The sequence below is a fragment of the Amyelois transitella genome, chromosome 5 (genome assembly GCF_032362555.1).
Source record: "Amyelois transitella isolate CPQ chromosome 5, ilAmyTran1.1, whole genome shotgun sequence".
NCBI classification, from domain to species: Eukaryota; Metazoa; Arthropoda; class Insecta; order Lepidoptera; family Pyralidae; genus Amyelois; species Amyelois transitella.
In genome coordinates this window covers 12989055-13001479 of record NC_083508.1, presented here as the reverse complement: position 1 = coordinate 13001479, position 12425 = coordinate 12989055, and the positions used below count along the sequence as shown (strand labels likewise).

General features: G+C 37.4%; 1 protein-coding gene across 1 annotated transcript; it reads right to left on the bottom strand.

Annotated features, from left to right (window-relative positions):
* Positions 1–681: 681 nt before the first annotated feature.
* Positions 682–2869, bottom strand: LOC106139018 (odorant receptor 10a). Its single transcript, XM_013340352.2, has 4 exons — positions 2743–2869; positions 2077–2245; positions 1509–1720; positions 682–1328 (listed from the first exon to the last, which is right to left on the bottom strand). The coding sequence occupies exons 1-4, from the start codon at positions 2867–2869 to the stop codon at positions 682–684; spliced, it is 1155 nt and encodes a 384-aa protein (XP_013195806.2).
* Positions 2870–12425: the final 9556 nt, after the last annotated feature.

Sequence of the window (12425 nt, the reverse complement as noted above, 5' to 3'; positions counted from 1 at the left end):
AACTATGTGAGGAAACCTGCACATTCAGGAAACTGGATGTGTAGGTAATCATTGTGGATCCAAGACGGGTTAGTTATACCTGCATAGGTTGCGGAGGTCAGATGGGAGCAACTTCGTGTTAAAACCTAAATCCAGGGTCCATGCTTAAAGACATACCCCGGGCTCCTCTCCAGAGTAGTGAGGATGCAACCGGGACTAAAGCCAGGATGAAGATACTTGTTCCAAGTATTCTCTTTTCTTTCCTGTCACATAGTGTACTTTCACTTTCCACCATTGCAAACTACTACGTAACCAATTCTCATCCTGTAATAAAGAACGAGGAGGAGGAAGTCCCGAGTAAAAGTTTCACGCAAAAAGAACAATAAAGGTAAGATAAATAAAACTTGTATATATAGCAATGGGTTTTGCCTGAAAAGCAATCGGTTGCCAGCCGCCGGCTTATCCAAAGGTTGTTTGTTGTTCTTTCCACTTCGAGGAACAATATTCAATTGAGTTCCACTGTGATTCTGTATTAAAAAGATAGGTATGAAAGATTTGAAGCAGAAGTTTTAAGGAAAGAAAAGGGTTTTGTGTTTGTTTACGTATGTATAAAGCTTATTTTTTATTATTTCATACTTAAATGCCACTTTCATCTCTTACTGGGTAGCCAATACTCATTATAAGCAATTATAAGTTAAACATTTATAATTTAAATATGGCAACAAATTTGTAGATCATCTGCATAGTGTAAGCAAATGTATAAAGTCGAATCGGCACAACTTTAGCCGCGTATAACATAACGGGCTTTTGCGACCGTATCAACATGAACAATACCAGTTTACGATGTTTGAGACTGAACCTCTCCCAACCACAATCGTAAATAGCCATTTCCACATTTTCTGCCGCCGTATTGAGTTTCTGTCCTAATAGACAGTATAAGAAGAAAACAAGTAAATTATGAGCTACAAGAGGACCAAATTTTAAACAGATGTCTAGTGGTACTACAAAAAAAAGCATGACAGATACTGCATAGTTTGCGAAGTCTACACCAATAGGGAGACTGTACATGGTTTGTAATAGACTAACAGTGTCTAGAATGAGAGTGTGGCGATAAATAGTCTCTCGTAGGCGCTTAGATATCGTGAGATCTCCGTCAGGGTCCGAGGGCTCCAGCTGCCGGATGCTGGCGATGTCGAGCCGCAGCAGGTCGTACATGGCGGTGGAGTGCGAGGTGAACAGGATCACCATGGCGTCGTACGTGGCCACCACGATGATGCCTGTCAACTCTTGGAACGTCAGCATAGATTTGCATATCGCCATGTTGGGACTGCCTGAGAGAGGCCTCAAACCTGAAATATGCGGAATGTTATCTGTTGTTTGCTCATCTTTGTCCTTTCTACTAATTAATTATTTCCAGAATTAATTCCATATTGATTTGATTGATCGTTATTTGAAAATTCATAAAAATAATGAAGAATTAAGGACAATCACATCACTGACTAACAGTATGCTAACACTTAATAACTTACCAGTGCAAGAAGTGATAGTAATTTCAGTAGTAGTTATGACTCTGACTGTTGAAAAAATAAGAACGTCGTTAACGAAATGGAAGGTGAAGCAGGTCAGTATAATCCATTTTATGATCTTCATCATGCCGGCATGCTCGTCAGCAAATCTTCCGGACTGTCGCACCAGGTCGTCATTCTTCTTTACAAGTCTCAGAGCATCTTGAATGCTCGACCTAGAGACATTCAAAAGACTGTATCGTACTTCTACTAAAGACTGTACTACTATATATTTTTGAACTCAAATTGAAATAAGAAATTTCATTAAAATTTACAACGAGAAATAAAAATAAATAATCGATAATCTATTCATGGTTCGTTTGATCAAGATTCGCGTGACTTTATTGTGTACTCACGGATAATAAACAAACGTTTAAAAACCTATCGCCAATGGGACTCGGCATAAAACATTATCTGTCATCTAAATTGCGATTTCGATACAAATTTTTTTTATTGACTTTGTATTGTGACTTATTATTTTGCACCAGAACCAAAAGTATAAAGACCATGATCAAAAACAATACAAACATACCTTTTAGTTAATGACCACCAATCTCCATTAAGAGTTAATAATAAAATTGATATGCTGAAGAAACTGTTAATGTAATCCGCAACTCCTTTAGCGTAATACATGTTGTACATAATGGTTCCCAAAATATAAATATAGAGCGCTAAAGAAATATGCACAAACCAAAACAACACTGAAACATATTGTGTTATTACAATTTAAGTAAAATTCCAAAAATATACACTTGATTTTGTTCAAAGGTAATCAGAGGCGACTGAAGTGTTTTCCGTGGGACGCGTATGTTCAGTTCCACTGTTACGGTATTTCGAAAATACAGTAATCGTCGTACATCCTACTTCCTCCTACTACTATTATAAAGGCGAAAGTTTGTATGGATGTTTGTTACTCTTTCACGCAAAAACTACTGAACCGATTACCATGAAATTTGGTATGTTGGTAGCTGAAGACCCAAAATAACACATAGGCTACTTTTTATCCCAGAGTTCCCGCGGGATTGATAGGGTTTCCATGCGGACGAAGTCGCGGGCGGCCTCTAGTTTGTTATAATTGAATTAACATAGGAAGTCATTCATTTTGAAATAGTAAAATTATGATTTATTTCAGTAAGTAATTTATGAAGAATTAATTAATGTGACTTAAATAATGATCGTAATACTAGATTATACGAACCAGATATCTTGTTCTGGAAAAAAGAATATCCTGCAATTGTCGGCATGTAATTAATTATCAAAAATAGAGTCTCGCATGAATTGTTCTTAAGGATATTTAAGTTTTCTTTAATCCTTCCGAAAACCATTTTGAAAGACCGAGCGGCTCGGAGCGCGATGGTGTATTGAAGGGTTGGAGTGACCTAGTATGCAACGTAGGTGTCAATTTATACCTCGTTAGGTAGCGTTAATTATAACATTGAATAATACTGAATCAATCGTAGATATTTGTGTTTTTTGAGACACGAGTGTTCTTTTATAATTTAAGTAATAATTTATGGAAGAAAATGTCTGTTAAGTATACATTTTAAAAATTGTGACAAGGGCGTGATATAAGCCAACAACTTAATATTTATAAGATGTTCATGCTCAAGACAAACTTTATAAACCAAATTAAAGTTTTGTTTAACAGCAGACAGCACTCCGCCGGGTCATGATGAATAAATTGAGTAGAAAAGTGCTCCGGCCATTTCTTAAGAAGGCAAATCACTAAAGCGCAGTTTAGAACACTAGTCTGCCTAGACAGAGCACTCTCACAACTGAGCATTTAGCAACGTGACCGGATACAATATAGGCAAAGATTCTTTGCTCATAATAGACTGAACCATCTTGTATAATATCTTAATCCATACTAATATTATAAATGCCAAAGTAACTCTATCTGTTTGTTACTTAATCACGCCTAAACTACTGAACCAATTTGCACGTAATTTAGTATGGATATATTTTAATACCCAAGAAAGGACATAGGCTACTTTTTACCGCGGGAAAATGATGCATTTCCACGGAACAATACTGGTGGGCCTACTAAACAGATTTAAATGAAATTTGGTAAAGATATACCTAGTGTGAGACTTAAAAAAGAACATGAGTTACTTTTGACCCCGGAAAAACAACGCCATGGGAAAAATTATTTTCCGGGGAGTCTGATCGCTTTCACTCCTAAATTACCAAAGATGACATGATATTGTGGCGAAGGTTTCTAGACTCAAAGATAAAACGCTGATGACTGTTACTACCAAGGGGAAAATTATTGGGGATGTTATGCGCTTCAGTGTGGTTGAAAGTTAATTAAGACCTGACCAATAAGACAAGTGCTGAAATACCAGATCGTAATAGTGCCTGGTCACACTTGAGACACTTCATAACATTATTATCAAAAATATGATTCCTGGTTCATCATCTCTTTCCCATGGATGTCGTAAAAGACATTAAGGGATAGGCTTACAAACTTGGGATTCTTTTTTTAGGCGATAGGCTAGCAACCTGTCACTATTTGAATCTCGTTTCTATCATTAAGCCAAATAGCTGAGCGTGACCGATCAGTCTTTTCAAGACTGTTGGCTCTGTCTACCCCGCAAGGGACATATACGTGACCATATGTATGTATGTATGATTCATGGTCCATGTGGTACCGAAAACCGAAACGGCAGTTACTTTACTGCGGAAAATAATTGGGTAGTATAAGGTACTGCAATCATTGTCCGCTTCACATCACCTGTCCTCATCATCATCATTCAAACGTCGAGGCTTGCAGTTCAATACGCGCTATTAAATACATTTGCAAAAATATTAACAAAGGCAGTGACTCAGCAATATTTAATTTCAGGAACTTGGAATCAGCAAATCCCGTGGATGAGGTTCAAACCTAATGCGGACGAAGTCGCGGGTAAAACCTAGTCTGAAATAATAATATCTTCATTCTTCAAATTTTTTAATAAAGGGGTGTTAAGCGGTAATTTTTCGTTTTAATTGGTCGTAGTCCTTGACCACCGCACCAAATTCTACAGATACTTAAACTAATATCGCCCCGGCATTTACTAAACCAATTATTAGATATAATATTTATATGTTATGAAATTATAGTGATGTACAAATTATACTTTCTTTCTGTTACTTTGCGCAGTAAAACCTTCGCTTTTCGTAAATCTGATTTGGCAAACAGGAAACATTTATATTTTCTCTTGTGGTGGGTTCACGTTTTGAAGGTCTGTTCAGACGCTTCATCCCACAGTAGTCACCCTGTATAAGTCTTATGAATCATATTATATTGCAAACATCCCCATGGATCATAATGAGCATTGATCGGTGCGGGTCGGCGGCCACGTGGCTAGGGACGCAAACGATCTGCGCGTGCGCACTCGAGCGCGTCGCAGCTTAGCTGCAGGAAGCACTGACGTGATGATGAAGCAGTCAATCTTCTTTGACAGAGTGACAAATATTTTGAAACGAATATATCCTCTTCACTGTCTACTGAGACTGGCAAGTTATAAATGTGCTGTTCATTAATTTTCATCGTCATTAGTGTAATTTAACCTACTTTAGTGGAAGGGCGATGCTTCATAATGTTCAATCTTTGAGCTGAATAGGACGTCACGTTCAACGCGGGCACATAACATTTCATTATCTTATTATGTCTTTAAACGATTATTACTGCTTCCTATATCTTTTGATCAATAAGTAGTATGAAAGGAACAATTTATGTTTTTTAAATAATATCTCCCATCGCGGGCGCGTGTCGGACGCAGATTGGGCTAATCTAGAGTGCTCTGCCTACCCCGCGCGGTGCTCTCTTCGTCGCCCCTACCGCAGCTCTCGATACGACTAGTATAAAAAATAACAAATTTTATTCTGAAACAATTGCGTAACTTGAAATTGTTTAATTTGTTGTACAAAAACAAGATTAATAGAAAGTTACAAAATTTCGACTGACACAAACATTTAGTGATGGTGAAAACTGCAGGAAGATTTGCGACGAAACTATTTGTTAGGATGAACGGACACTACTTCCACTCGATAGAAGTTGAAGACAATTTTCTGAATCTCAGTCATCTTGTGACACTGACCGTCACGTCGTTAACATGGTGTTAGTACACTCTATTAGTCTTGTGCGTTGTTGGTTCGTCTTGTATATCCAGCTGAGCATCGGAAATGAGATCTAATAATAATGAACTATGCAATTCTGTCTGTCCCCGGTCTGCATTAAAGGGGCTCTAGAAACATTTTCGCTCTTGTTTTATTTACATACATACATAAAATCACGCCTCTTTCCCGGAGGGGTAGGCAGAGACTACCTCTTTCCACTTGCTACGATCTCTGCATACTTACTTCGCTTCATCCACATTCATAACTCTCTTCATGCAAGCTCGGCGGTTTCGGGTACTTTTGACCTGACCCTTTACCAGGACGTCCTGGTAAAGGGTAGAGTCTACAGTACAGTTTTCTCAGTAGATTGTTTTATTTAAAGTAAAAAAAGTTACAATATACGCTAGCTCCTGGTCTACATTTATCTATCCTGGTTTATAAAGTTATCAATAGATGTCGTACCTAACTCAAGTATTTTTATAAGCATAAAATAAGTTATTGACTCTGTCTACCTCGCAAGGGATATAGACGTGACCATATGTATGTACTAGCTTTCCGCCCGCGGCTTCGCCCACGTGTAATTCGGTTATATATAGCGTTTTTTAATGATCTCGACAGGGCTTTTTCTTCCACAGGCTGAAATCTTGTTACAACTGGAATTAAATATAGCCTGTGTTACTCAGGGATGATGTAGCTTTCTAATGGTGAATGTTTGAAATCGATTCAGTAGTTTCGGAGTTTATCGATTACATGTGTAAACAAACAAACATATAAAAACATAGATTGTTCCTCTTTATAATATTAGTAGAAAGTTGTCATACAAAGTCTTTTTTTTTTAAGGATGGGAAATCATCAAATGACCTCTCCCGCTCTGGGTGGAACGGAAGGGAGTGTCAGACTTTTACTGACTAAAACCCACCTCGTTCCTTCAGTTGCCCTTTGCGTTCCGGGGCCACGGTATCTCGTTAGAACTTTCCCGCAGCCCCGGCTCAGTTTATCCCGTTTCCCCCTCTTGGGGGTTGACATTTCAAAAATCCCTTCTTAGTGCTCACTTATGTTACTAAAGGAACCTCTGTTCAAAATCTCAGACTCCTATACCGAGCGGTTTCGGCTGTGCGTTAATAAATCAGTCACCCAATCGCACCCCCTAAATCACGATTGGAGGGTAGTTTGAAAAAACTTATAATGTCAAACATATTTACTTGCCTATGTACGTGTTCATGCCAAGTTTCAAGTTTATAAACCCAAGGAATAAGATTTTTCATAGAAACGTTTTTACCCCTTTTCCCCCCCTTGGGGGTTGAATTTCCAAAAATCCTTTCTTAGTGCTCCCCTACATATCCCAAGGAACCTACATTCCAAATTTCAGCTGTCTACGACCAGTAGTTTCGACTGTGCGTTGTCTGTCAGTCAGTCACTCAGTAACGGAAGAGTTTTATATATATAGATATAAATAAGTCTTAGTACAGGCGAAATCCGACAGATGGCTAAATCTTTGTAATAAACGACAGGGGTAGGTAAGGTAGGGTGTGGGAAATCCTAGGCTCTCAAGGTCATTGAGATAGTAGAGAACCTTACACTTCACTTGAATAATAATAATCTCTTCCTACTGGTTGTGTCGTACTACTACTAGCGACATCTATCTGCCATTTACTAATTTAACGCCAGACTGTAGTAACGCTCTCTGTCGGCAATCGGCGGAACTATTGACGAGAAAATTCACGATGAAAATGTGAAACGAACTATTTAAGTTTTTTCGTATTCAATAGATGGCGTGATCCGTACAAAAATGAATATGGCTGGAAATAAATAAAGGTCGGAAACCAGACTCTGGCTTCAAAGCCTAGATAAGTAGAGGGAGATTAAACTGTCTAAACCTTTTAATATGATAATTATTTTTGTTAAGATTAAAGCTAGCAAGCCAAGTCACATCTAAATAATTCAATCATAAAAAGCCAACCGGCTGATCGTGCCGTTTTCGGGACTAATTGCATTGTCTACCCCGTAAATGTAATTGTTTGTCTGTGCGGTCACAGCGACAGTTTTCAAGTGCAACATTTAGGATTTGACAGTGTTAGTATATGTATTAAGAAATTTATATGAAAATTGGACTAGACAAAACGTGGCAATGTAACCAGCCTTCTGGCCACGTTGTCGTGGGTAAACGATTTACAGGGACTTCACAATATATAAATAATAACGAGTTTCTTTTCTCTTTTTATTCATTATTAATTAGTAGTGGTAATATAGCTGTAATATTATTTTGTTCTTAAATAATAACTAGACCAAATTTAAGATTTCGAAGTATACTTCAAGCTACACTAACTAGCAAACATAATTTCTTCTTTTTATAAATCGAAATATCAATTAATTTTAACTAAAAACTCTTTTCACCAAACGCATAAAAAGGTTTCCAGCAATACAGTACTTCGCGACGGAAAACCTTATTTTTCTGAGATGACATGAGTCAGCGGATCAAGAGACCGTGTGAAGGGTAAGTCATAAAGGCAAGGTGCGGTCATACAGGCAGCCTTGACCGACTGCCGTCAGCGAAAGTCGCGCTAGCTCGCCTGAGAACTGTACCTGTAAGAAGTCGTCTTCTCTGAGGCTCGGGTAACATCCGACCGCGGGTTTACGTTGCTCGCAATGTTAAAAGTTAAGTCCAAGGCGTCCTTTTGCAATTTTTCGGTAAAGGCTGTTAGGAGTATCAAGCCCTTAAATCCTAAAAACTTGAGTGCTAAAATCACTAAGGTTGTTAGTTTTACGCAGATTTTAGTAATTAAAAAAAGATATGCGATTTCTGTGTAAATTATTAAAATATATATATATATATATACTAGCTGACCCGCGCAACTTCGTTTGCGTGTATCCCGCTACTACGACAAATACAGTCAACGCACCAACACATATTGGATACTAATTTTCAATTCACAATAACTTCTCTTTCCCTTAACCGCGTTTAAAATATTAAAATGTTTTTTGGTTTCTGTGACTCTTCTTTGATCGCCCCCCCTATCAGTTTTTGAAAAAAATATTTAAGTAATGTACAGATTTTTTTTGTCTTATATGTATAGATCAAAGTCGTAGTACCTACTTTTTAATATTATTTATTTTTTATGTACCGTTTTTATAGGGACGCTGCCCCCGCCGCCGCGGCCGGCCCGTACCGTGCTGCAATACTAATATCGTGATATCTCCTAAACTATATGTCTAAATAACACACTGTAAACTGCAAAAATAATCTAAATTAAATGCTCGTGATGATGAATTTACTTATTTTGATAAGGATATATGTATTATTGGTTATATCACCAGTTAAACATCACCCAACGAATTAAATGTTTTTTTAATACAGAAAAGTAGTTTTTGTGACTTAAATAAAAAAGCTGGATATATGTCATCGCGGACTTTTTTGTAGAACTAATAAAGACCAATGTTTTTGCTATACATTGTTCTTACTTGTATCCAACGGTATAAGCGGCGCACGCACAAATGCAATCTTCAATTAGATTTTTTTTCTGACTTCTTGGACATAAATCGCTATAACTCAGCTAATATAGTTTCAATGTATTTCAACATACATACATACATACATATGATCACGTCTATATCCCTTGCGGGGTAGACAGAGCCAACAGTCTTGAAAAGACTGAATGGCCACGTTCAGCTATTTGGCTTAATGATAGAACCGAGATTCAAATAGTGACAGGTTGCTAGCCCATCGCCTAAAAGAGGAATCCTAAGTTTATAAGCCTATCCCTTAGTCGCCTTTTACGACATCCATGGGAAAGAGATGGAGTGGTCCTATTCTTTTTTGTAATAGTGCCGGGAACCACACGGCATGTATTTCAATTATATATAAAAACCTGTCGGAGAAAATACTCTTTCTATTAGTGAAAACCGCATCAAAATCCGTTGCGTAGTTTTAAAGTTTTATGCATACGAAGGGACTACAGACAAAATGGGCGACTTTGTTTTATACTATGTAGTGATGATATATTAAATTGATATTCCAAAAAACGCATCACAAACACTATTCGCTTTGTCTCTCGCAAGAGATAAAAACCGTAACATGAGATACATATATTCTGTAAACTCGATAATCTGTGGCAAGTGCAGCGTTGCCTAGCAACTTCGTTCGTCGACCCCGCAGTCGCCGCCCTGCGCTCGCCGCCCGCCCAACGCCGCCCTACACTATTTGTAAACAGTAAACAGTTATAGACACTCGTTAAAATTGTGAACAAACCCGCTATGGGGTAGATGAAGTGTGGTGAGAGTGATATAGATAATGGAGAATGTGTAGTGATGGACGGCAAAGGTGAGGTTCGTGGTGAAACGCAGGTATGACTGCGTGATGTGGACGGACAGGTTATAGTCAATGCAGTGATGCAAGCTATACTTGTAAGTTGCAGTTATAATGGTTGGTTATATTCCTTTCAGCAATGTGGTTGAAATTGAAATTAGTTTTTGCTTTACAAAATCAATTTGCTCTAGGTACGGATTTTTGGTGATTTTGTGATATTTGTAGTGTAGATTCTAGATACATTAAAATTGAGCCAATTTTAATTTTTTTGGGCCCATTAGGGTCTCACCGTCTTTTGTGTTCTTATCATTATTAAGCGTAAACTTTGCATGTGTTTTTAACGTTTTGCGAAACGTTGTTTATGATAAAATTTGGCTAAAATAGTTTAAACACAGATAATTATGCAATTGGCACGACACGAGGGGAAAAGGCCGTGTTGGTCGCGTAGTTATTTAGTAAAAGATACAAAATACTATTTACTTTTTATACATTTTTAAAAGTAGGTGATGTAAAGACAGATAGCTGATTAACAATCTCAAAGACAAATCAATACCTAAAAAGTATAGAATCCTGTAAAAGATTCTTTCCATTGTATTAGTTTACCTTTTACCTATATTAGTTATGTAAATTACACAAAGCTCTGCCCCGAGACTGACTTTGGCACGAAAAGTTTAATTATGTTAGTAAAGAGAAGCTTAATTTGAAAATCTATAGATATCAAAGGTGGCGTGTACATAAAGCACGTCTATTCGTCACGGGTTTCGTCGGTCAATTAAATCAATTCATAATATATATTACATACTAAATAAAATAAACTTAACATTAAATATAATCAAAAAAAAAGAAAATAAAATAATTAATACTTAATCTGAAAAAATGGAGTGCTCTTGTCGCATGGTGCCAGGAACTCCAGCTGCATTCATTGCATATCATAATAATATACAAACACATAATAATATATAAGGGATTAACGTTCGATATCCCCTTTTCCTTGTTTTTACACAACTAATTTGAACCATAATGAAGGTCACAACAAAAAGCAGAGTAAACGCTGGATATTGACTTCAGTAGAATTATTCACAATCTTCGTCTTGAAAAGACTGATTGGCCACGTTCAGCTATTTGGCTTAACAATAGAATTGAGATTCAATTAGCGAAAGGTTGCTAGCCCATCGCCTAAAAAAGAATCCCAAGTTCGTAAGCCTATCCCTTAGTCGCCTTTTACGACATCCATGGGAAAGAGATGGAGTGGTCCTATTCTTTTTTGTATTGGTGCCGGGCACCACACGTCACGTTAAATATACATATATATAAAACTCCAGGTACTTAAACGATTTTGAGAAAAAACATGTTCTTTGGTTGATGATCGTCCCATTTAGTCTATGATACATATGATCAGTATCCCTTTTTTAAATATAACTGAGTTTGACTTCAATCTGCCCAGCGGCAGATATGGCCTAAGGTGGTGCCACCTTGAAAATTCCCAATTTGTATGTATCGGGGAAGAGAGTTACGTGGAGGGAAATTGTTTGTACATACATAATATAATCACGTCTATATTGCGAGGTAGACAGAGCTAAAAGTCTCTAAAAGACTGCTAGGCCACGTTCAGCTATTTGACTTAATGATAGAATTCAGATTCAAATAGTGACAGGTTGCTAGCCTAAAGAAGAATCCCAAGTTTATAAGTCTATCTCTTAGTCCCCATTTATGACATAGGTACATGGGAAAGAGATCGAGTTGTGCTATAATTTTCTATTGGTTTCCGAGAGCCACACGGCAAAGTTCCAGACAATTTAACACAAAAACTCAAAAATCATATTTATTGGTTATCCAATCAAAATATATTATGCCTATCTCATACTATTCTCTATTCAACAGCAGCAATGTGATTGGGCGGATGTTTGTTCAGTGTTCTGTGCTACCTCATTATCACAACACCATTCACGAGTTCTATCAATTTCCTGTGAGTATTTTGAGGATAACTATAGATTTATTGCGATCTCTGGCCAATATCCGAGGTCCATTGGGCGTGTGCGTCACCGCGGCGGGAGTAAACGACTCGCTAATACATTTTACTGCCAAATACATTACCACACTGGTTTGAGTGGTATTCTAATAGCTCTATCGTGGAGATGGATATCACTCGTATCAATTTTATTATGTACTAGTTGTTTAGCCGCCATTTCGTTGGCGTAGGAAGGTTACTTTTAACATCTTTGCAACGAGGCACTCCGCCGTAGTGGGTAGGTGCCGTAGTCTTTTGGCTGATCCGTTATCAGAGTGTGATAAGTGCCTAGTCAAATTGTGTCATGACGTATGTAATTCTCTGAGGGTAATTACTTGAACCTTCTATTTTTTCTTTTGTTTGTTAACCTTACGGGGGTGACATAGTCACTGCGTGGCAAAACGCATTTCTAATATTAAAGAACATATTTTGTTAATCAGGTAATTTTGAAAATAAAAATAGTTTATGT

Bases quoted from the DNA above. Each gene is read 5' to 3' on its own strand.
- LOC106139018 (XM_013340352.2), bottom strand. From the start codon at position 2,869: ATGGTTTTCGGAAGGATTAAAGAAAACTTAAATATCCTTAAGAACAAT. The intron at 2,246-2,742 runs GTTCGTATAATC...AATATGTTTCAG, and splicing joins TTTCCAGAACAAGATATCTG to TGTTGTTTTGGTTTGTGCAT. The intron at 1,721-2,076 runs GTATGTTTGTAT...GAATGTCTCTAG, and splicing joins TGGTGGTCATTAACTAAAAG to GTCGAGCATTCAAGATGCTC.